The sequence below is a fragment of the Canis lupus genome, chromosome 8 (genome assembly GCF_048164855.1).
Source record: "Canis lupus baileyi chromosome 8, mCanLup2.hap1, whole genome shotgun sequence".
NCBI classification, from domain to species: domain Eukaryota; kingdom Metazoa; phylum Chordata; class Mammalia; order Carnivora; family Canidae; genus Canis; species Canis lupus.
Genome location: NC_132845.1, coordinates 61,884,651 through 61,910,137, shown reverse-complemented (window position 1 = coordinate 61,910,137; position 25,487 = coordinate 61,884,651). Strand labels below are relative to the sequence as shown.

The following is a 25,487-nucleotide window of genomic DNA, read 5'->3' as shown; positions in this document are numbered from 1 at the left end:
GATATGTCCACACGTTGCTGGAGAAGGTGCCAAATGTCAGCCATCATAGAGGAAAATCTGGCTATACCCAGCAAAACTATATTTGGTGATCCCACTCCCCTAGGAGTCTACCCTGAAGGTGTACCACCAACAATAGTAAAGTACATATGTGCATGACTATTCATTGAAGCACAGTTTAGAATTGCACAGCTGGAGACTGAACACTTGTGTATGGATACTGATTAATTGAGCCATGGTAAATTTACCCGTGGGTCCCCGTGAAGCTGTGGGAAAGGATAAGAGGATGCCTGTAAAGTGATGGATGATTTTCCAGGATGCATTGTTGGCTTGAAGGAGCATGGTGCCGAAGAATGTGTGCAGTGCTGCATTCTGTATAGGGAAGAGGGGAAAGAAGTAGCCACACATCTGCTTGTTTTTGCTAGAAGAAGCTCAGAGAGAATAAACCAGAAACTAATGAAGTTGGCTACCTACGTGAGGTTGGGTAGGTGGGAATGAGGTAGGAGTGTTGGGAGGAATAGAATACTTGCGCAGTCTTAACTTTCGGACTCCTGTTACTGTCTTACATCTTCAACAAAGTTCAGCCAAGATGCTGGGGACGAGAGTCCCTGCAACTTGAAGCTCATAGACACCAACAAACAGCCACATTTATGGAGGAACAAGAACACTTTTCTTCATGGTGATAAGAAACCCACAAAACTCACCATTTTAACCATCTTAAAGTGAATAATTCAGTGCCACTTAGTACATTTGCAATGTGCAATCCTCACCACCATCTAGTTCCAGAACATTCTCAGTGTCCCCAAAGGAAAACTCACACCCATTAAGCATTCCCCATTCTTTTCCAACAGTAGCCCTGGGCAACTACTAATCTACTTTCTGTCTCCGGATTTGCCTGTTCTGGACATTTCATGTAAATAGAATCATACAATATGTGGTTACAAAGAGCTTGTGACTTCTCTCTTGTGTGCCTTCTTGCTCACTCGCCCCAGGGAAGCCAGCTGCCATGTGAGCTGCCTGTGCAGGGGCCCCCATGACAAAGAACTCAGAGAGGCCTTTTTCTGATGGCCAGTGAGCACTGAGGCCCTCAGCCCAGTGGCCTTTGAGGAATGAGTCCTTCCAATAGCTGCTTGTAAGCTTGGAAATGGACTGTCCCCCAGATAAGCCTTCTGATGAAACCACAGCCCTGGCAGACACCTTGACTGTGGCTTAGTGAGGGACAGTGAGTCAGAGGCACAGGGCTATTCCTGAGAATACCGGAGACTGAGAATACCCCTCAGAGACTGTGACACGAAGCTGCTTAATTTATTGTTTTAAACTGCTAAATTTTGTGTTCATTTGTTATGCAGAAATAGAAAACAAATACAATTTTCTGCCTTTTAGATTTGGGAGGCAGCATGGATCATATTTAATACGACCACCATCCATTTATTGGAAGTCTGTTGGTTTTCAGTGAGGCCATAAGACAAAGAAAGGCTCTGTAGCAGATCAGTATGTGGCATAAGCTGTCCTGGATTTGGGGCATATAACTTGGAAGGTCTAACACAGCTAGAGAGGTACATCCATGGTAGATGAGACTGTGGTCCCTGGCACCATCCCCCAGAATTTGGTGCAAAGCCATGCCCTCTGCTGCAGAGAATTACATACCATGCTAAGAAGCTCCTGACGTGCTACCCGGCCTTAGAAATTGAACACATGGCCATGGATATTGTGCTAGCAGGTGACTGGAGCTGTTCATCAGAAACTAGACATTTTCAGATCCATGATGTTACAACATTGGGTGAGTGTGCCAGCAATCCATTGTACAGTGAAAGTGCTATCTTTTTCTTGGTTTTCTATCACGTTGTGTTGTCTCCTTGTGCACATAGCTGTTTCCTATTGAGTGCTGGACATAATATGTGAGCATTTATAGTTTGGCCCACAGGATATTATTCTTCTAGGAAGAGTTTACCCTTTTTGAGCAGGCTAGCAGCACCAACAATAAACCCTGAATCACTTGCAGTTTCAGAAATTGAGATGAACAATAAACCCTGAATCACTTGCAGTTTCAGAAATTGAGATGAATTTAATACGGATTTTATGAAGTCCCTGCGAAGCCGATCTACTCTGGTTCATATTCACTCCGTGTAGCTGTTCAGGATCTCAGCTCAGAGATGGGACATTTTCTAAGAAGCCTCCCCCTTAGCAGCCCTAGCCCACCAAGCTGTCAATCTCTGTTCAGGTTCTTAGCCTTCCTGCTAAGCTGTCAATCTCTGTTCAGGTTCTTAGCCTTCCTGCTACCTCTTCCAGAACCGACTGACCCCGGAGTGGAAAATATTGCTAAATATCATGTGTACTACTCTGACTTTCCTTTTAACCTGTAAGAATATTTCACTGTAAAATTAGCACTCTGATGGCATTAAACAGAATTAGTATTAAAAGTTTTTATTTATTTTTAAGTAATCTCTACATCCAATGTGGGGCTCAAATTCATGACTCCGAGATCAAGAGTCACATGCTCCAGGGATCTCTGGGTGGTGCAGTGGTTTAGCGCCTGCCTTTGGCCCAGGGTGCGATCCTGGACACCCAGGATCGAGTCCCACGTCGGGCTCCTGGTGCATGGAGCCTGCTTGTGTGTGACTACCATAAATAAATAAAATAAAAGAAGGAGTCATATGCTCCACTTGACTGAGCCAACCAGGCACCCCTATAACAGAATTTTTAAAAAAAGATTGTATTTAAAAAAAGGATTTTATTTTTATTTGAGAGAGAGAGAGGGAGAGAGAGAGAGAGCACATGCTGGGAGGAGGGGCAGAGGGGGAGGGAGAAGCAGACTGCTGGCTGAGCAGGGAGTAGGACCTGAGGTTCAATCCTGGGACTTCCAGATCCCGACCTGAGCCATCCAGGCTCCCCATAACAGTTATTTTTAAACGATTATATTTTGGCTAGCTTTTTTTTTTTTTTTTTTTTTTTTGCTATTCTTAATGGGAGGCTGACTTGAATGACCCATCCCTCCGTTATCAGAGCTTTTTTTTTTTTTTTTAAGATTTTACTTATTCATGACAGACACATACAGAGAGAGAGAGAGAGAGAGAGAGAGAGAGAGAGAGGCAGAGACACAGGCAGAGGGAGAAGCAGGCTCCATGCAGGGAGCCCGATGTGGGACTCGATCCCGGGTCTCCAGGATCACGCCCTGGGCTGAAGGCGGCGCCAAACCGCTGCGCCACCCGGGCTGCCAGAGCTCTTTTCTTAAAAGGCAAAACTAAACAATGTATTATACATTTATATATTTTTACATGGCATTATGTGCTATTTAAGCTTATAGGATGAAGTCTTCTCCGTGGGGCCACGAGGCCTCGGGGCAGTTTGAAAGCAGGACAGTTTCTCCCGAGGTCAGCAAGGCTGGACATGCTCAAACCAGTGCGCGCTGGGAGCGCGGGGAGTGACCGCAGCGGAGCCGCACCCGGGTGAGGACGGGAAGGGACCCGAGCGGCACCCGCATCTGCACCAACGGGAGCGCGGGGAGTGACCGGAGCTGCGCCTGCGTACGCGGGGGCTACCCTCGCACCTAGAAGCAGGGGAGGCGCTGCGGACCTGCACCTGCTCCCGGTGCGGCGCTCCGGTCGCCAGACCCCCAGTTGCTCCGAGGCAGCGACAGTCACCCCACTCGTGCACCTGCCAGCCACGTGGGGCCGCCCGGGCGACCCCTAGGCAGACGACCGCATTCCCGAGGCTCCGCCTGTGCGGCGTGCAAACACTGCGCACAGTCTTACAGTCCCGGCAGCTCGCACGTGGGGGTTGCTAGGCAACCCGCGGCTCCCGGCAACCCGCGGCGCCCAGGGATGACGCTAGCAGTCCGCGTCGGTGCCCGGACCTGCCCCCTCGCGGCCGCCGCACGCCATTGGCCGGCAGGCAGACGGAGGTGGGCCTCGGCCGGGGAGGGGCGGGGCGACGCCGCTGGGGGGCGGGCCCGTGTCACCAGGGCGGGGCGCCTGCCGGAAGCCCGCGTTGGCGGCCGAGCGCAGGTAGGCGGAGGACTCGGGGGTCGGGGTCGGGTCGCGGTCGGGGTCGGGGGCGCGGGGCGGCTCCCACGTGGGTGAGGGAGCGGGACGGTCGAGGGCGGCCCCGCGGGGCCCGAGGCGCCCGCTGCCCCGGGCTGTTCCCGCCGAGCCCGGCATTCTCGTCACCACACTCCGTCGTTGACTCAGGCGTTCGGTGGGGTCCCGCGCGTCCGCCCGCCCCGGGCCCCGGGCCCCGGGCCCCGGGCCCCGGGCCCCGGAGAACGTCGGCGGCCCGGGCGCTCGCGTGCTGAAGGGGCGGCGGGCGCCTGCGGGACAGTGAGGGAGCAGGGCGCGGCGACGCGGGTGCAGCGACTCGGGCCGGCGGGGTGGGGGAGGGGAGGGGAGGGGAGGGGGAGCCACGTGCGCCCGCAGGCCTGCCTCAGGTCGCGGGCTTGTCCCCGAGCGAGCGAGCGAGCGAGCGAACCGGGAAGCCTGGGGAGGGCGTCCGGCACCGCCGAGCCCTGCAGCGTGGCCCGGGGGCTCCTGAGAGACGCGGAGGCGAGGGCCGCCGACGGGAGGACACGCGGCCCGAGGGTCCTGAGCAGGCCTTGTGCTGGGGGCGACGAGGCCGCGGACCAGCGCACCTCGGGGCCAGCGCCCAGAGCGGCCCTACACGCGGCCAGGTGGGCTCCCTTCGCCAAAGGACCAGGCGCGCACAGCGCACGGAGTGTCGGGAGGCCACCAGGGAGCACGGAAAGCCGTCTCTGGAGTCCGTCTCGGAGCCAAGGTAAGAAATCGCGCGGAGAGAGAAGCCAGCGTGGGCCGGCAGGTGCTGCAGCTGCGGCAGGACGTGCCGCCCGGAGAACCTGCGGTGGGATTTCCTGTCTGCAGTGGCTGGTGACCAGTGATGACCCGCTGTAGGGATAAGAGGTGGGGGAGCTGAGCTCACCTTGGGCTTGTCCTCAGTGACTGAGGGAGTAGGGACGGGAAGGAGGGGTGACACCCGGTAGGCTCAGGACAACACGGGTTCAGGGGGTCAGTCCATGGACCCCATCTAGGTTTGCTGACCGGCTGTCGCCTTCCCCAGGGCTGCCTGCGTGGGCCCCAGCTTCTGGTGTTGGCTGGATTCTTTGGCAGCTTTGACTTCTTAGGCAGGCACTTTTTCAGGGGGCCGGGGTAATTGTAGGGATGGGGCCTTGAGGTGTTAGAAACTATACTGATGTTTTGTTCAGGTCTTGGTGGGTCCAGATTGAGGACCAGCAGAGAGAGAAGAGCCTGGCTAGAGTGTGGTCAGGCGGAGCTGTTGTCCTTAGGGTGGCGCCCTTGGTGATCCTGACAACAGTTGTGCTGGAGCGGCAGAGGCAGGAGGGGACAGGAGGAAAGGGTTACAGCCAGTGCAGGGAGGTAGGTGAAGTCTGAGATCAAGAGAGCTTCTACAACGTGGGAAATTGTAGTTGATTGAGTAGAAGAGAGGCTGGAACTGTGTGCAAGGGGGATTACTCAGTGCTGTCCCTGTGCAGGCAGGGTGTCCCCTGGGGAAGGGGACAGCACCCTAGAGGAGGGTTTGGCCTTGGTCGGAACGTGGCAGGAGAGAAGGGTAAGGGGTAGATGTGAGAGCTTGTGGAAATTCCTTGTGGTTGCTTTGATTTCCTTTAGGATCAGGAATTCAGGTCCTGTGAGACAAGGGGAAGACCTTGGAGGTTTGAGAGAGGAGAGGCTGGTCCAGGCGAGTGGCTGGGGTGGGGAAATGTGGTGGGACTGCCAGTGAGGCTGAAGGATTATTGGACCCCAGGGTGCTGGGGGTTGGGGTGAGCTGGAAAGATGGGAGGTGGGTATGGTGAATGAGATTTTTGCAGCTTTTGCAGTAATAACCAGACTTCAAGTTTGGCCTTTGGAGGGAGGAGGAAAGGAGGGCAAGGTACCAAGAGAGCAAAACCTAGAGGCCATTTTTGAGTGGGCAAGTCAGAACACACACCAGTCTTGGATCAGAATGAACAGGAGCAAAGTCAGTCCCAGTTTTGATGCAGGAGCTGGGATTCGGCTCCTGACCTCTGTGCACTGATTTCCTCAAGGGTTGTGTATTGTGAGGGCGCATACTCTCCTCCAGGGGCTCTTGGCCCAATGAGTTGGGAGGTGCCCTTCTCTGCAGCCTGACAGGACACGTCAGAGGTATCATGCGCTGAGTGAGAGGGGGCATTGGGAGCTGGCTACAGGTAGGAAGTTCAGATTTAAGACTATTTTCTTTTAGGATGATTTATTTATTTATTTTTTTATGATCGTATGGGGTTTCTTTTCAGCCCTGGAGACCCGGCAGCCTCAGCCTCAGCCTCAGCCTGTTGGTGCTGACTTGTCCTGATTAGTGACCGTAGCCTCACCTATACAGTAGTTAGCTGGTCTCTGTGTCTGACGTGGGTCCTTGGCTTTCTGGTGGTGGAAGTGTTTGTTTGTTCCACTGAACACTTTTGAGCTGGTATCTTCAAGTGTTGTGTTTCTGCTTTTGTTGTAGAAATTACAGAAAAGTAGAAGGAGGGGGAACCATGCTTGTAATTCTAACTCCCTAAAATGTTAATATTGTAATGTATTTTCTTCTAGTTTTTTCTTTTTCTTTCTTTTTTTTTTTTTTCCGTATCATTATTTTTAACGTCCAATGTTTATAATATGAGAGCCAGGGCTTTCTCCTCAACTCAAGTTTATAAATTTTCAGTTGGCTTGTGAGGCCAATAGGGATACTTCTTGTCTAATTTGGTTTCTGGGAAGACTTCATTCAGGTCCTCAATGGTCATCTGATCAAATGGAATTATGTTCTTCATCTTCTCCAGTTCTTTTTCATATTCTTCAATCCTGGCCTTTGAGAGGGACAAAAACTCAGCACAGCTTTTCACACCTTCTTTTTCTTTAGCATCCATCTGGACAATGTATTTATCCTCTGGCACAGGAACCTTCAGGGCATTAAACTTCTTCTCAAAGTCATCTACCAAGCCAGTCTTTGCCACATTGGCCTTGTAGTAAGCCCAGTCGATAGCAGGTGGTTTCTCAGGAAGAGTAGCCAACCTGGAGGTAAGCATCTCATTCCAGGATTTCAGGGAGTTGGCAATGGCCTTCTGGTTTCGGGGTATGATCTCCCCAAAAGCTACCCAGTCAATGGTTTTTAGAACAAGTTTTCGCCCAGCCATCTTGAGATCCTTCACCGACCCCGGTGGCCCACAGTCCACAGCCTCTTCTAGTTTTTTCTTCGTGCATATTTGTATACATTTTTTCTTACAAATTGAGGATCATATTGCACATACCTAAGTTTACACCCCATCTTTTCCCTTTATATTGTACTCTGAGCTCTTACTCCTGACTGAACGTTTTGTGTGCTCTCAAGGCAGGCGTGCTCCTGTGCACCAGTGAGTCGTTCATTTTCCCATTCAGCTACTGTTGGACAGTTACGGGGTTCAACTTTTTAATTGAAGAAGCATTGTCATCCATTGTACATCCTTATATAATTCCACTTCCAGGAGCTTATCCTGATGAATAATCATGGACAGAGATTCATATGAATCTCTGTAGCACATTCATATGAATCTCTGTCCATGATTATTTCAACAGGATAAGCTCCTGGAAGTGGAATTACAGGCCAAAGCACTTGATAAGTGTTATAAAATTTCCTTTTAGAAAGATTGTGCCAATTTATTCTCCTGTCAGCAGGCATGATAATGGCCTTTTCATCATTCTTTGGCTAACCCTGAATAATAAAATTTTAAAAATCATTTATGTAAAAAAAAATGGCATTTTTAACCTATCAAATTAGCTAAGTAATGTACACATAGAGCTAAACCCCTCCAGCGGTAGCAAGAGACAAAAGAGAACAGCCAGTGGCCATCAGCTGCCCCTGGCCCACTCCTCAGAGGCAAGCATTGTCATTCTTCAGCTTTTCAGCTTTTCGAACTGGGATCACTTGGAGACTTCCAGAGCATAGTGTGTGACTCGGCTTTATCAGTTCTAGGCATCCCCTGTTAGTCGGCCCTGGTTTCCTCACCTGTGTGCCACCCTCACCGGCCATGGGAGGAACAGAGTTCACATGTATACAGCATCTAGAACAGGGCCTGGCACATTGTAAGCTCTGGGTAAGTCAATTTTCACTGTCACCGTTGTTCTGATTAGCTTTCCTAACACCCCAGCCCCCTCCCCATGACCTTCCTCCTGGCCACCAAATATGGGGAGAACATATGCTGGCATAGCTTTATGAGGGACTAGATGTTTTACAGAAAGGCTAGGGAGGAAAAAAAAAAAAAAAAACACAGAACGGAGGGGTCTTGTTCCTTCTGAGGTAATGGTGCCAGGCCCACTTAACTGCCCCTGGCCCGCAGGGGAAGGCCGAGAGGCTCCCCCAAGGCTGCTTTCTTCAGCACCCTCCTTAGCAGGTATATTCCTCCCTTTGTTTCCTTGGCATTCTTCTGAGGATACTGAGGAACATTTGTTGGCTCTGGGTGTGCCAGATGCATAGACATGCTCACACCACCCCATAGCTACTCTGAAATAGCGTCACCGCTAAGGGAAAAAAAGAGAAAGAAGTAAAACCGATACAGGGGCATCATATTGTTAAATTTATAACAAAGAGTTTGAGAGAGATTAGAAGGCTTCTTTTTTCTTTCTCTGCATGTTTCAGTGTATTTACATAGTTATGTGAACATCACTACATCCTAATTTCAGAACATTTTCCCTCTCCCATAAGAAACCCTGTACCTATTCAGTCACTCTTGGCCCCTGCCCTCTGTGCCAGCCCTGAGCAAACACCAAGCTACGTTCCTTCTCTGTAATTACTCACTCTGGAAATTTCATACAAATGAAATTATACAATCTGTAGTATCCCGTGACTGACCTCTCTCACATACCAGAATGTTTTCAAGATTTATCCTGTCAGTGTTACACTCCTTTTTTTTTTTTTTTTTTTGCCAAATGATGTTCATGGGCATACCGTACTTTGTGAAATGGTCATCAGTTGGTGGACATTTAGGTTGTTTTCACCTTTTGGATGTTATGACTTATGCTATGAACATTAGTGTTTGAACTTTTATGTGGATGTGTTCATTTTCTTGAGTGGAGTTGTTGGGTCATATGGCAACACATTTAACTTTTTGAGGATCCACCAGGCTGTTGTACAAAGTGGCTACACCATTTCATATCCCACCAGCAGTGAAGAAGGATTCCAGGTTTTCCATATCATCAGTATTTATGATTATCTTTTGGATTATAGCCAACCTAGTGACTATGAAGTGGTGTGTCGTTCGATACACATTCCCTAATGATGAATGAGGTTGAACACCTTTTCATGCCCTTATTGGCCATTTGTGTGTCATCTTTGGGGTAATCTCTATTCAGATCTTTTTGTCCAGAGATTGTCTCTTTTGTTGAGTTGTAAGAACTCTTCATACATAGTGGACACTTTGCACCTTCTTGCTGGCATTATTTGCAGTGCAAAAATTTCTAATTTTGAGGAGTCTGCAATTTATCTTTTTTGTTGCATATGTTTTTAGTGTCATGTCTAAGAAACTCTTGCCTAATTGAGGGTCTTAAAGATTTACGTTTAGGTTTTTGATCCATTTTGAGTTAATTTTTGTGTTTGGTGTGAGGTAGGGCTCTTGGTTCATTCTTTTGCATGTGGAAGTCCAGGTGTAGTAGCACCTTTTGTTAAAAAGCTGTTCTTTCCCATTAAATTGTCTTGGCACCCTTTTTGAAAATCACTGGCCATAAATGTAAGGAAATGTCATTTTCTATCACAAACATTGATTGTCTCAAAGTCATGAGACACCATCTCTTAGAACTATTAAAAGAAACCTTTTCATAATATGGAAAAGTCTTTCTCCCTTTTTAGCAAATAGACTTAGTGATTAAACTTTTTAGTGATAACTTACAGAATGAATAAAGATTTAACTTAACTTTTATGGTAACTGGTATGTAATTATTTGCTAAACTTTCCTTATTTCTCCAAGAAGGTAATTGGCTGATAGAGTCCTTTGTCTTTTCAAAGCCCCTGTGTCAACAGTCTCTTGTTCTTTGAAGATTTCTTATTACGTTGCTAATTGAAATTTGTAGCCTCTGGCTTTAAATGCTTTTTTTAAAATAAGGCTTAATTAAAGACTGTGGAACTTGCAATTTTTCTGATTCCACAACAGTAATACTATCTCAGTGTGCTGTAATACATTACAGCCCCAGATGGGGCAGAGAGAGTCCTTCATGCTGATGTTGGTCCTCTTGACATGGCCCTGTGATCATTTGACTTTTCCTGGATGTTCAGCACAGCTTAGGTTCACCTTACACTTCACTTGCTCCAGACTAGAGTCTTAATGAGCTCTGCACCATGCCCCTCCCACCTCCTTTTATTTTATAGAGATTGGCATTTAGAACCCAAATCTGGGCTCTCTATGTCTGCATTGCTTCTAGGCCCTTTACATTTATTGTTGCCCTTCCCATAATGCTTTCCCGCTTCTGCTTGGCTTTGGGTAGCACTTGCCATCTTCTGATGTATCCTGTATTTGTGTCCCCCCGACCCCCACCCCAAGCATGTCAGCTGTATGTGGATAGGTCTTTTGGAATGCCTGCTCCAGCCTAGCAATTCCTAGCACCTGCTTAGCATTCTGCAGGCAGTGACACAGTGACCAGCAAGTGATGACACAGGAGCAGAGTGAGCCTGTGGTGGGATTGCTGGGTGACCCTGTATGTGTACTTCATTCCACCAGCTGATACCTTGATGTCATTTTCCCCTTCTGTCCCTGTGGAAACAGTTTTGCTTTGGGGGAAATGTACATTTCAGTACATCTGTTCACAGTGACAGGACGTGCTCAGGACACACCCAACTTTTGCTTACCTTCAGCGGCCTTCTTCCTGCACCTGCCCACCCTGCCCCTCTTTGCGCCTGCTGTAACTGCTGCACTGCCTGCACTTCCCCTAGCTCTGCCTGTGCTGTCTGCTTGGTCCCCAGTGGCTTCACAGAGTCCTCCTGCCACTGTGCATGGCTCCCTGCCTGTCTGTCACCTGTGCTCACTTTCTTCCATTTATTTATTTATTTATTTATTTATTTATTTATTTATTTATTTATTTATCTATTTATTTATTTATTTATTTATTTTATATTTTATTTTATTTTATTTTATTTTATTTTATTTTATTTTATTTTATTTTTTATTTATTCAGAGAGAGAGAGAGAGAGAGAGGCAGAGACACAGACAGAGGGAGAAGCAGGCTCCATGCAGGGAGCCCGATGTGGGACTCAATCCCGGGGCTCTAGGATCACACCCCAGGCTGCAGGCGGCGCTAAACCGCTGTGCCACCGGGGCTGCCCTATTTTATTTTCTTGACCCCATTTATCCCCACGTGAAAGTGTTTTCTCGTTTACTTAAATAAATAGGAGTGTCTTTCCCACTAGAAGGGAAGCTTCATGAAATCAAGGCTCTTATTTGCTGTGCTGTTTGCTCTGTGTTCATAGGGTCTAGCATAGTGCCTGGCACAGAACTGGGTCTTGAAAAATATTTGTTGAATGAGTGAGTTATATTTCTTGAACATCTGTTGATAGAATCCAAAATGAATTCTGGTGTCAAGAGAAAAAGACATTGGGTTTCTGTCCCTTTATCTATATATACAGCCTTGAACAGCATGTCTACTAAATATTAAATTAAAAAAAAAAATGTGGTACCTGAGTGGCTCAATGGTTGAGCCTTCCACTCAGGTCATGATCCCTGGATCCTATGGGGAGCCTGCTTTTCCCTCTGCCTATGTCTCTGCCTCTCTCTCTCTCTCTCTTTCATGATTATTTGTTTTTTTTTTTAAGATTTTATTTATTTATTTATTTATTTATTTATTTATTTATTTATTTATTCATAGAGACAGAGAGAGAGAGGCAGAGACACAGGCAGAAGGAGAAGCAGGCTTCATACAGAGAGCCTGATGTGGGACTCGATCCAGGGTCTCCAGGATCATGCCCTGGGCTGCAGGCGGCGCTAAACCGCTGCGCCACAGGGGCTGCCCGTCTCTTTCATGATTAAATAAATAAATGAATAAATAAATAAATCTTTTAAGTTTAAAAAAATACGGACACAAGTATGCAATAGATAAATGTATAATTTACATATATATGTAAAATCTATAAAATCTAGAAAATGGAGGATGAAGCCACTGGGAGTGAATTTAGGATAAATAAAACAAAATACATTTTCATAATTTGTTAGAATAAAAGCTGTTATTAGTGGGCCTTGTAAAGGACTGGTGTTAAAAAATAATCTTCGTTTTTTTTTTTTTTTCAAGTATAAAACCTTGAAAACAAATGAAACTGAGCTGTAAGTAAATAGAAAGTCCCTTGTAAAAATAAAATTAAAAAAAAAAGTCCCTTGTAACCCCACCCCTGGATATAAATAAAGGTAAAAGTTTTGTATATATCCTTCAGACGTTTTATATATGTGTGTACATAAGTCTGTGTATATATGTTTGTATATTTATCTTATATACTTTCTCTATTACTATTATTTTCAATATTCTTAAAAGTGAAATTGTGTAATACTACACATAGTATTCTATATTTTCCATTCTGTATCTGTAATATTATCTCATTTGAGTCAGTTTCCATTTTGTTGATTTATTCTGATTTATTTATTTAATCCTTTGTTGATGTGCGATTGGGTTGTTCCTACTAAAAACCACGTGTATAAAAAGCAGTATGTATATGTTTACAGGTGCTTGTTATTAAATTATTATCTCAGTTCCAAAAGCACCTTTTATACTCTGCATCGTGGTGCTCACATCATAGGTTGTGGGCCTTTGCAAAGTGCTTTTCTGTTTCCAGCTCCTTTTTGGCTCTACACAAAGAGGGCAGACAGAGGAGACTGGAGCAGGGGTGGGTGGAGGTGAGGTGGGATGGGGGAGTAGATGGTGGCACTTCTTGCTCCTGCTGCTGTTGTGGTCAGTGCCACCCAACAGTGGCCTTCACTGCAGCAGCAGGAGCTGGTTCAGTTCCCACGTCTCCCTCTAAGAATCAGCCTGGTTCCCCACTCGGAGGTCTCCCCTCAGATGTTCTTCTGCACATGTTCCCCCTTAGACGATCCCCCTTCAGACCTTCCTTCCTCTGATGTCCCCTCTACAGATGTCCCTCCCTCAGAATTCCTTTCTCAGATGCCCTCCCTCAGAGGTCCTTCCTCAGAGATCCCCTCTCAGACTACTTCCATCAGAAGTAGTATCTTTCCCACAGACATCCTCCCTCAGATGTCTTCCTCATTCTCTGATGTCCCTCCTTCAGATGTCCTCCCTCAGAATTCCTGCTTCGGATGCCTTCTCTTAGAGGTCCTTCCTTAGATGTTACTCCTTCAGATGTGTCCCCAGATGTCCCTCCTTTTAGATGTCCTCTCAGACATCCCCCCTTCAGATGTGTCCCCCCCTTCAAATGTCCCTCCTTCAGATGTTCCCCCTCAGATGTCTTCCCTCTGATGTCCTTTCTTCAGATTTGTTTGTGCCCCCCCCCCCCCCCCCGGCCCCGGAAAGTCTGCCTTTCCTCCTTCAGATGTTGCCTCAGCTGCCCTCCCTCAGAGGTCTCTCAGACCTCTTTCAGATGTCTTTCCCACAGACATCTTGATGTCCTCCCTCAGAAGTCCTCCCTTAGATGTCTTCCTCAGATGTCCCCTTACTCTCAACATCCTCCCTTAGACTTTCTCCTTCAGAGGAATCCTCTCAGAGGTCCCAGCAGCAGCCAGTACCCCTCAGTGGAGGGCTCTCCACTATGACCTTTCTGACATGCTTCCAGGTTCTGATACTTCAGCCATTTCTTGGTTCTCCCATGGCACAATCCCACAAAGGAAATCAGTTTTAGAATTCACGTTTTTTTTTTTTTTAATCTTTTACATGGAGTTCTAGATGCTACTATGCTTGAGAAAGTATGTAACCAGACACTTCTCAGACTGTGTGTCATCCCATACCAAGCCCCAGTTGGTACTTCTTCTACAATCTGAGGAGGCCATTTCAGAAACATCGTGGTCCCCTCCACCCGTTGGTGACCGAATGCCCCAGCGACAGGGTGTGTGATGGTCACCTGTGGCCTGAGATGATGCAGCTTCCCCAGCTGGTGGGGAAGTATACCTGGGGGATTTGACTTTCTTTTAACTTGTATTATATTTTTGGAAGTACCTTTGTACTTGCTTTATAATGGAAGAGTGCTCATCCTCCTTTGTTTATAAAAAATGTTTTGTGGCCTGAGACCTTTTATTTCCCACGTATTGAGCAATTTACCTTCTCTGTTGCAGGATGGCAAAACAGAAGAGAAAAGTTACCGAAATGACAGAGAAAAAGAACAAAAAATTGAAGAAGGCATCAGCAAAAGAGATCCTGATGGTGCCTGAAGTCACACTGGGCACCAAAGAAGTGCACCCTGAGGTAGGTGCACATGGAGTCCCATGGTCTCCATTGTTTCCTAGCTAGGAGGGAGAGAGTTGGGCATTGTATTGCTGGTGTCTGTCTGGGAGCAGAGGATGGACCAAGTTACACGTGGACATACTCAGTGCCTTCTGGGAGCCGCCGTAAGACAATAAGAGAATCAGTAAATTTTAGGTTCAAACATCATGACCGCCTTTCTTCAGCCACCAGATCTCCAGACTGCTATTTGGGGTGCTGTGCTGCAAAGGGCATTTGAAGGACAAGCTGGACCCAGTGGCAGTGGCTGGGTGGTGCTGGCCGTTTGGTGCTCTGAGGGCTAAGCCAGCATGGTGCACAAGGAGAGGTGCCTCACCCTGGGTGATGTGCAGTGTGGCCTGAGAATCTGTATTTAAGAATTCAGATCTTAACATAAAAATGTTCATGTCTAGCTTGACGTAAGTCTGCCAGAAAAATATGTATATGCATTTAAAATTTGTTTTTTGTTACCACCATATTCTAAGTATTACCTTTTTTTTTTTATTGAGCTGTCTTTACAATTCCTAGCATGCAGTTGATCCAAGTGGTGTAAGATACTATGAATTCTGACAAATTATTGCGCATGAAGTAAAATTTGGTCAAGTGTACATCGTATAATGACATGGTGGGCTTTTCTTGCACACGCATCTGTGGGCAAGTGTCACTGTTGCTTGGATGGGACGAGGCCGAGTGTGGCTTTTCTTCCTGTTTCCCATGCCTGCCTATAAGCCCTGAACATAAGTGAATGAGGATGGAAGTTTGGTCATCGTGGCATTCTTAATTCCTCAAACTTGGAAACAGTGAATATGATTTGGGACACATTTTATCAAAATTTATTTTTAAAGGTCTGCCATTAGGTGACAACTAGTCCTTCAGTTCTTTTGAAGAAAGAATTAGAAACCACCTGACTGGGTCAAGGATGTATTGCTGGCTAGTTACTGAGGTTGACTTCTGCGACACCAGTATTTCAAGCTGTGTCTTTGTTTAGTGCTCCTGAGGCATTTATGCCCTTAGCAGTGTTCCCTAGTAAGATTCAGGATGACAGGTGGCTTTTTTTTTTAAGGTTTATTTTAGTTTATTTATTTTAGAGAGAAAGTGTGTGGTTGTGTGCATGAGCAGGTGATGGGCAGAGGGAGAGGGAAAGAGAAGCCAAGCAGACTCTGAGTGGAGTTCACGACCCTGCAGTCACCACCTGAGCCGAAATCGAGAGTCCGATGCTCAACCCAGGTGCCCTCACAGGTGGCTTTTTCCTGTCACAAAATGGGTAAAGGACTGTGCTGAAGTGGGAGGAAGCCAAAAGGGCCCACCTGACATCAGCCAACTCCCAGGCTGCAGGCCATTCTGACCTTTTCTCAGAGCAGTTTCAGGATGAGTGCACATGGCATTAGAGCCCCGGGAAAGCACTCCTGAGACCACCCATGTGCATGCCTGGGTGAGTCTCAGTGTCCTTCAGGGTATATGTGCCCTGTTTGATGACTTTTGGTCCAGATCACTTGAGGACTGCATCCACTTAGGCATTGCTGTGCTTTTGATAGGTGGTGTGAGCTGATTCATCTCCCAGTGGCCATAGCAGTCAAGAAGCCATGGGGTGGCACAGTGAGTGCAGGTGTGTGCAGAGAGAAGTTACTCAGCTGAGCCTGGGGGCCATCTCTCAGCTGCTGCCACAGATTGCAGGGGGTTTGGGGTGGGCAGGGAGTCTGGCTGGCTTTCAGGACCCCGACTGGTCCCAGCTACCACTTCCCTGTGTGCTCTTTGACAGAGAAGCCACCAGGTCTGGCGGCTCATTTGATCACAAGGCCACTCCACTCCTGTGTGTGGAAGTCTCGTGGTTTGCATGGCATCAGTATGAGGATGCCTGACTAGTTTCACTGGTGCCTACATCATGTCCTGAATGCAGGCTCTTGGCAGACCTGTGTCCCCTGGGCCAATTCTTGTTACTCTCTGCTCCACCACCTGAGCCCTGATTGTGTCTCTTCTTCCTGCTTTCACGATCGCATGTGCAAGCTGGCATTCAGAGCTCCTCAAGCTCCCATTTGGTGGTTCAGTCTGCCCCTGGTTCCTTCTTTGATTACACATGATTGTCTTGGGCTGTTTCTAGGATACTTGACTGCTGCTTTTATACTCCTCCAGTTTTTTTTAAATTTTTTTTATTTATGATAGTCAGAGAGAGAGAGAGGCAGAGACATAGGCAGAGGGAGAAGCAGGCTCCGTGCACCGGGAGCCCGACATGGGACTCGATCCCGGGTCTCCAGGATCACGCCCTGGGCCAAAGGCAGGCGCTAAACCGCTGTGCCACCCAGGGATCCCTACTCCTCCAGTTTTTTAAAAATAAACCCCTATTGGGCTCCTGGGTGGCTCAAGTAGTTGAGCATCTGATTCTTGGTTTTGGTTCAGGTCATGATCTCAGGGTGATAGGATCAACTCCCTGTCAGACTGCACAGAGTGCAGAGTCTACTTGAGATTCTCCCTCTCCCTCCCCTCTGCAATCCCTCCCCCCGCCTCCCCCCTCCTAGCACACACTTGCTCTCTCTCAAATAAGTGTTTAAAAATAAAATAAACTCCATACTATCACCTTGGTGATTTTAAGTTTTGTCATAAAACTTCCAGCTTTCCTTTCTTGATAGTATCTGGTTGCTAGCTGCTGGTCACGAGGCAGGACCCACAGAACAGTGTGGGTTTATAGTGGATGTCAGCACAAGTTAGAATTTAAGATCACAGCCGATACTCTTCCTAAGTTCAGGTTGTTTTTTAAAAGTATGAGACTGTTTTTTGTTATTAAAGTACATACTGATTGCAGTAAATTTGAAAAACAAAACAGGAGCTTCTGGTTTCTCTTTTAATGACTGGATTTTAGTTTGGTATGCAACATAATGGAGGAGTCTCCTGGTAGAAGCCTGTGCGCTTGGACTCAGTTTTCTGCTCCCCGGGGTGTGGAGGCTTGGGTGGCTGCTGGCAGCCGCTGCGGAGAGTCGGTGCGGTTCTGAGACTAGCCAGAAGGGGTCGCAACCTCTCTGCCTACAGGCAGCTGGTGCTTCTCCTTTGCCCCAAGGAGCTGAAGCCCAGCGTGTTTTCAGGCCCAGGGAGGACTTTCAGGTGGGTGTCTGAGTGAGGTGCTGTGCTTGTGGACGTGGGTCCTGACGACCCCTTCTTATATTGCTGGTGCCGGTCACCCAGAGAAGTGGAGACTCTTCGGGGAGGACGCACCTTCAGCTGTGCTAATAACAGTGTTTCTTCACTCTGGTTCTCGTGGGAAATTATGAAAAAGTGATGTCAGGCAGTTTTATTTTATTTTATTTTTTTAAAATATTTTATCTATTTATTCATGAGAGACAGAGAGAGAGAGAGAGAGAGAGAGAGAGAGAGAGGCAGAGACACAGGCAGAGGGAGAAGCAGGCTCCATGCAGGGAGCCCAATGTGGGACCTGATCCCGGGTCTCCAGGATCACGTCCTGGGCTGAAGGTAGACTCTTAACTGCTGAGCCACCCAGGGATCCCTGTCAGGCAGTTTTAAAAGGGAGAACATTAAAAAAATAAAAATAAAAAAAAATAAAAGGGAGAACATTAAACACTGCACCTAATTTAAAGGAAGACGAGTGGACCAGGCCTGGAGAGTACATCCTATTACCCTGGGAGCTCGTGGAAAAGTACTGTGTTGTCCCCGCACTGCCTTGGCTGCAGGATAAACCTCCGGAATCCACATGAAGCACAGAGAAGCCTCTGTCCCCACTTGGACCACTGTGTCATCCTCCCGGGACTGTCCGTCTGCATAGGCCTGTGGGACCCTGTGTGGCCACTTCCCACAGCACCAGTGCCCTGAGCCTATGCCAGGAGGGCTGAAACTTCTCCAGTGCTGGCCCTCTCTGGCCCCTGGGGCAGCCTCCTCAGAGCCAGACGTCCCACTGGGGGGGGATGGGGGTGGGGCCTCGGCACACCCAGCAGGCTCATCTCTGGCTTTCATGCACTCTGGAACTAGAAAGCCATTTATGTAGCCCTGGGCACTCTGAACCTCGTGTTCCTTCCTGTTCACTGCATTGTTTGCACGGCTCGCTAGCCCGTTAACCTGGCCAGGCTCTTATAGGTCTGGGTCTTGGAGACAGTGTTTGTGATGTTCCCAGGGTGGGCCAGAGCCCTCCTGATGCGTTCCTTGGTGCCTTGGTAACTGGTTCTTGCTGGATGGCCACGGGCCTTACTAAGGACGTACTGCCTGTGCCATACTTTCTCCCACTGCCATGCTGGACAGGGGACCCAGGAGGTAGGGATGGGGTCCACAGGCCTGTTCTCTTCCAAGGATGATGCCTTGGACCAAAGAGTCTCCACTCATCTCCTGGCATCTGGAAACCCTCCTGTGAGCCTGGGCTTAGGGGCCGGACAGTCATACCTGCAAGTTGCTGGACCCCTTTCAATGGGAGGGTTGCAAGGATTAAATCTTCAGGCAGCAGGTATGTATGTACAGAGAGGCTGCAACCCCATTATTAGTCGTCAAAGGAAAGGGCTGGAGATGTTGCTCGTACGGGTCACCCCCGCCCTGAGGATACTCCATGATTTGGTTTCTGTCCCAGGCACTGAGCCACACGACAGGGGGATGGCATCATGTGGCTGTCCCCTCAGGGCCAGTCAGCCACTGCATGCCTTGGCAAGCCTGTGGGAGGGAATATTGCCGGGACAAGCCTTGGCTGTCTGGAGATAGGAGGGGTGGCTGGCAGTGAGCAGGGGCCTCTTTTCTCCATCTCACAGGTGAGAACCCATGTTTGTAGAGTATCGTTCCATTCACTAAAGTTCTGATGGGACTCAGCAGCCCTGGGATGCCACGGGCCTGGGTGTGGCTGTTGTCCTGGCTTCACACGTGAGTCGACCAGAGAGGCTGATACTTGCTCAGTCACCCGGCCAGCTGGGGTAGAGAAAAGACTCACACCTGGGTTTCCTGCATCTGGTTACCTCTTGGAGCACACGAGGAAGATTGGGACCTGCAGTGTTGCCTGTTGCCTGGCCCAGCCCCTAGTGTAACTGGGCGGAGAGTTGCCCGTCAGTGGGGTGCTCCGCCATGTGCATTGGTAGCTATGCCCAGCACCATATAAGGGATATACCAGCTCCTTTTTGGCATCTGTTCTCACACTATAAATGTTGGTGATGTGCTTGGGAGAAAGACCTCGGATTTGTTGAGCAGACTGTCCCGTGTTGGGAATGACAGTACATTCTTGAAGTCTGCAGGGCATGTTGACAATAATAGCCACTGTCCTTTCAGAATGTGATGTGCTGTGCATAAGCTGGCTGACTCCCAATGCAGCCTCATGTGCCCCTTGCATTTTCATATAGGAGTGTGGCCAGTGACCTTGGGGATGGAGGTGGCTCAAACTCTGCACTGCCACACTCTGACCGGTCACAGTGTTGCTTCTCTCTGGAAGGAAGCACAGCTACTCCATATGGACCATCTTTTTTCCTTCTTTTGTAATCTTGAAAATGGGATAGGAATTACATGGGCATCAAGCCAATAAGCACTTTATAAAATTATCAAATGATGTTGTGAACTTTATGGCCTTGAAAATTTACTCAGAGCCAAAATACTTCATTCTAATGGTATTTTGCTTTAAGAAATATTACTGGTCTGGCAGTAGATTTTTTGTTGTTAAACTAGTAGGGATGAGAGGATGCTAATCTTTATAGGCAGGTCCCTGGGAGCCTGAGTTTTTTTTTTTTTTTTTTTTTTTTTTTAGCAGAAATTCCCCTTCACTGTTGTTTTGTGTTCTACTTTGTGACTACTGAATGCTAAGTTGTCAACCAACTGGAATTACAAACCCACCGATTTCAGGGCTAAGGGGCTGAGAGAAAAGGGAGACCCAGAGAAGTTCTATGATTTCCCTGAGGCCCATGGCAAGTTGGAGGGATGCTAAGTTCCCCTTGTCCTGTCTCAGTAAGCTGGCTCTGCTGCATCCTGAGTTCTTTCCTTTTTGTGGCTGAGTGATACTCCACTGTTGTTTCTCCATTCGCCAGTTTGTGGACATTTGGGTTTCCAGTTGGGGGCTATAGTGAGCATGCTATGAATATTTGTGCGCAAAGCTTTCTGTTTTCATTTCTCTTGGGTAAATTCTCAGGACTTGGATGGGCCATATGGTAAGTGTGTTTACTTTTTTAAGAAGCTGCTAAGCTATCTTGCTAAGTGGCTACACCACCATGTGTTCCCATCAGCAATGCATGAGGGTTCCAGGTGCTCCATGTATTGTCAACACTTGGTATTGCCAGTATTTTTAATTTTGGCTACTCTAGGGAATGTAGTTGTATCTTATTGTGTGTGTAGTATGTATGTATGTATTTATTTGATCTGTGTGCGTGATTGTATGTTTTTTTTTTTAACAATTTTTTTTTACTTATTTATTCATGAGAGACACACAGAGAGAGGCAGAAACACAGGCAGAGGGAGAAGCAGGCTCCATGCAGGGAGCCGGACATGGGACTCGATCCCGGGTCTCCAGGGTCACGCCCTGGGCTGAAGGTCGCGCTAAACCACTGAGCCACCCAGGCTGCCCATGTTGTGTGGTTTTTAGAAACAGCTTTATTGAGGTATAATTGACACGAAGTAAACTGTTTATATTTAAATCATAATTACTTGTGGTTTTCACTACCATTTCCCTGATCACTGGTGGTGTGAGCATCTTACATGCCTTCTGGCTACTGTGAGTTAATCTTTATGAAGTGTTTGCGTGGCTCCCTTCCCCATTTTCATTGGGTTATTTTCTGTAGTTGAGTTTTGAGAGTTGGTTATGTATTTTGGATACATGTCTTTTATCTGATTTCTGTTTTGCAAGCATATTTCCCCCTAGTCTGTAGCTTTCCTTCTCATTGTGTCAACAGTGGCTTTTGAAGAGCAGAAATTATGGATTTTGATAAAATCTAATTTTATCAGATTTTCTTTTTGGTTTGCACTTCCTGTTAACATGTTCTTTGGCTCACTGTGTCCTGGAGGTACTTCCAAGTCTGCCTGTGGGTCTTCCTTGTCGGTTGTAACTCCTACTTAGCATTTCCTGGAAAGTGTGGCGTCCTCATGGCCTCCCTGGTAAGAATCATTTACCTTCTTTGTTTACTGGTGGAAATGCCTCCCAAGCACCAGCATGTCCATTGCGTTTGTGTGCGTGACTGCTTTTCTTGGGTTCAAGAAAGCAACCTGGAAACAGAGTGGCAGGTGGAAGGGTTGGTAGGTGAACACATGATGTGTGGTGTCTAGGGGCCCTGCTGCTTCTGTGTCTGGTGATTTGGTGGGTGCAGAGTTGGACTTGTTTGTTTGTTTGTTTGTTTGTTTGTTTAGAGGGGAGGCAGAGAGCAGCCCGGGTGGCTCAGCGGTTTGGCGCCGCCTTCAGCCCAGGGCCTGATCCTGGAGACCGTGGATCGAGTCCCACGTCGGGCTCCCTGCATGGAGCCTGCTTCTCCCTCTGCTTGTATCTCTGCTTCTCTGTGTGTATATCTCTCATGATTAAATAAATAAAATCTTTAAAAAAGGGGGGGGGGCAGAGGGGAGAGAGAGAGAGAGAATCCTCAAGCCGACTCCGTGCTGAGCACAAAGTCCAACACAGGGCTCCATTCCAGTAAGGCCTGTTTTAATTTGTATTTTCCTAATCACTAGAGAGACTGAGATGATTTCCAGTCATTCATTAAGGATTTGTCTTTCTCCATGAATTTCTTCATCACATCTTTTTTTTTTTTTTTTAGATTTTTATTTATTCAAGAAAGAGTGCAGGGGCAGAGAGGGGTGCAGAGGGAGAGGGAGAAGCAGACTCCCTGCTGAGCAAGGACCCACCCCCACCTTGTGGGCTTGATCCCAGGACCCTGGGATCATGAACTGAGCCAAAGGCAGAAACTTCACCAACTGAGCCACCTAGGTACCCCACCCCAAGAAATGTTTCTTTGTGTGTGTATTACATATATTTTCTCCCAATTTGACTTTAGTGATGCTCTCTGCGTGTGCTGGCAGATGTCAGATCTGTCTGGTATTATTTTTCCCCCTTAAGATTAAGGCCATCTTCTCTCTTCCACAATTATGAACATATTTTTCTCTAAATTTTGTTATATAATAGCTCATTAACTTGTCACATCGTTATATATTAACTTGCTTCTTGCCAGACTGTGTAATTCTTTAGTTTTTAAAAACATATTTTAATATTGAGTAGAGTAAGGACTTCCTTATTGTTTTGGGGACAGTGTTCTTTGCCTTTGTCTCATATCTTATTCGTGTGAGTTTTGGAATCAGCTTTCAGGTTTCATGAAAAGTCTTTTGTGGTTTATTGGGAATAGTTTTTATGTCCTTCATGTAAGTTTCATTCTTTTCTCTGAGGAGATCTTAGTGTCTGTCCAGGAGTGAGTGACCTGGATGGGGTTCCCATAATAACCATGGGGCAGACTCCATTGGTCTGTCTTCCATGTCACATGATGTCAAAATACAACTCGATGATGGAGGCTCATGCACGAGGATCTCTGGTCCTGTTGCTACCGCACTGGACACCCTGCAGGCCCGTCTGCTCACTCTGGTCTTCCCGCTATCTCTGCTTAGCCCTACAGTGTGCCCTTCTCCTCTCCTTCCAGGCGGATTCTTTCTGCTCCATGTTCCTTTTGGAAATTGAGCTTTCTGGCTTGACCAACCCTTTAATTTTTTTTTTTTTTAATTTATTTATGATAGGCACACAGTGAGAGAGAGAGAGGCAGAGACACAGGCAGAGGGAGAAGCAGGCTCCATGCACCGGGAGCCCAACGTGGGATTCGATCCCGGGTCTCCAGGATCACGCCCTGGGCCAAAGGCAGGCGCCAAACCGCTGCGCCACCCAGGGATCCCCCAACCCTTTAATTTTCTTTCACTCCTTACTTTCTTACATTCTCCATGTTAACCCTTCACCTAACTTTTCTGTAATCAATCAAACCTAGTGGTAGCTCATTGGGATCAAGTTAGGACATTTAACTTGTCCAGCAAGCATATATTAAAAATTATTTTTCATGCTGCTACAGTTACAAGTTTCATTTTATGTTGAATTAACTTCTATGTTTTCATATATGAGAGATTATTGGACTGCTTACTATTGTATATATTTTTCAACCAATTCTAATAATCTGATAATCTGTTTTATAAAGGAAGGTGAATTAGGCAAGGTGATTTTTTTTTTTTTTTTTTTTTTTTATGGGGGTTGGGGTAGAGTTTAGAGGGCTTTGGAACAGCCTCCTGTTTTTAGTAACCTGCACTGGCTTTTCTCACATACAACTTGTAGCAAAACACAGAAGGTATGTAAAATTGTACTTGTTTTAGACCGAGCCATGGTTAATTTACCATGTTGCTTAACCTCTGGGTTTACAGTCACATCAGTCACTGTTGAGGTGGAAAAATTGCACAAAAAGTGAGAAAACCTGATGAGAAGAGAAGCCGGATGCAGGCCGGACCTTAGGTTGGATATTTCCAGAAGGACGGAAAGGGCCTGTGTCTGCAGCCATTTTTCATCTCAATACATGCTTGCAAAAGCATTCAGTAAAATTTAACATCCATCCATGATTAAAGATAATCTCTCTATCCCCACCCTCGAAATGCCCTCTCCCCCTAAAAAATAGTAGAGATTTATTACAAAATCAGACATGTCTTTCTAAATCTAACTTCAGCAGAAAGGTGCTTACTGAATTGTCAAAAGGCTGAGGAGATTTGGGGTGGCGCTGCCGCTAGGCTCTCCACCTTGGGGGCCCTGGCCTTTGGGTGTATCCCCTCACCCTGAGAGGGCATCAGAGCCAAAGTTTGGACTTCTGGCACCTGCGCATTGACAGGATGGCCCCCATGTCTTGTGATGTCTCTGGATTCTAGCTTCTGGGTACCACCAGTTTGAGCCTGGAGATTGCCTACTCTTTTGTCAGTTCTGTGATACTTTAAGAAAATGGTTGGCTTTTGTACTCTGGCCAGTGTTTTTGGTCACACACACACACACACACACCCCACCACCACCACCCCCGCCGCAGTGCCTTGATCTCAATCAAAGCCATGGCAGATTTCTTCTGTCAGGGGCCAGCTAGGAGATGTCTCAGGCTCTGTGGGCCGTGTGGTCCCTGTCACTGCTCAGGCTGCACGTGTGGAGCAGAAGCAGGCACACACAGTATGTAAACAAACGACACAGCCACGTCCAAATAAAGTTTATTTACCAAAATAGGCGGGCACAGGGGCCTTGGCCCAGAGTTTGCATTCCCCTGGTCTGAACAGTGTAGCTGGCCCCTGCTGGCCTCTGCTGGCCCTTGGCCCACACAGCTTCTCCCAACCTGGATTTGTTCCCTGCTCTGAAGCAGGACTGCTTGACGGAGGTCTGGTGGCTCAGGCTGTATGTAGATCTTTCAGCCGAAAGTTCCTGGGCCCTGACAGTAGGAAAGGAAGCCCAGGGATTGCACTTTGGGCAAGAGATGGCCCTTATCTAGGTCCCTAGGAGGGTTGGCAGGCCTCTGGGTTTGAACTAGGGCTGATGAGGGCCCTGTGTCATTGCTGCAAGGAGAAAGGGTACCATGGGCACCTCCACACAGATGGCTAATTAGAAAAAGAGTACGACGCAGCAAGAGAACATTCGGTTTGAAATATAAAATTAGTATCTATACAGACAGGAAGTGGAACCACCAAGAGATCGATGCTAATGTGCCACTTATTCATGAGCTTGGACACCTGCATTCTCTTCCGGACACAGTCCCCGATGGTCCAGGGTGCAAGGGTGTGGCCCTCTAGCCTCCCGAGTCCCCTGGTCCCTGGCTCCTCTGTCCCACAGGGAGGCCACTGACTGAGTTCCTGGCTGCAGCTTGCCAGGAGAAGTGAATACAGATCCACAGATGAAGTCCCAGAGGGAACGTCATCTCAGGATTTTAAAGGCTTGGTGGTGCTGCTGTGCTAGGGGGCATCTGGGCTGTCTGCTGCTCAGCTGCCATGTGGGGGTGGTTGGGGGTCCTGGTTTCCTAAGGACTGTTTGAAGGAAGTGACCTTGGGGTGATGGAAGTAGTTGTGCAGTGAGTCCCCGAGGCTGCTTTTAAGTCATTGAGGAGCTTTCTAGTGACTTAGTGGGCTCTGCACCACTTGTGCAAGTGCTCTCTTGCTCTCGCTGTCAGACGCGGGTAC

The 25,487-nt window shown here is 47.5% G+C and overlaps 1 protein-coding gene across 16 annotated transcripts in view; it reads left to right on the top strand.

The window, feature by feature from the left end:
• Window positions 1-3,877: 3,877 nt before the first annotated feature.
• The window catches only part of CHLSN (cholesin), a 148,328-nt gene continuing 126,718 nt past the window's right edge, over window positions 3,878-25,487 (top strand). For 4 of the 16 annotated variants that reach the window (XM_072836689.1, XM_072836680.1, XM_072836690.1 and 1 more), the window contains exons 1-2: window positions 3,878-4,001; window positions 14,243-14,372. In XM_072836689.1, the coding sequence (XP_072692790.1) occupies window positions 14,244-14,372 (129 nt within the window). In that variant the 5' untranslated portion in view covers window positions 3,878-4,001; window position 14,243. Of the gene's footprint in view, window positions 4,002-4,410; window positions 4,908-14,242; window positions 14,373-25,487 lie in introns of those variants that run through there. The other 12 variants (XM_072836685.1, XM_072836683.1, XM_072836682.1 and 9 more) reach the window with 8 other exon arrangements.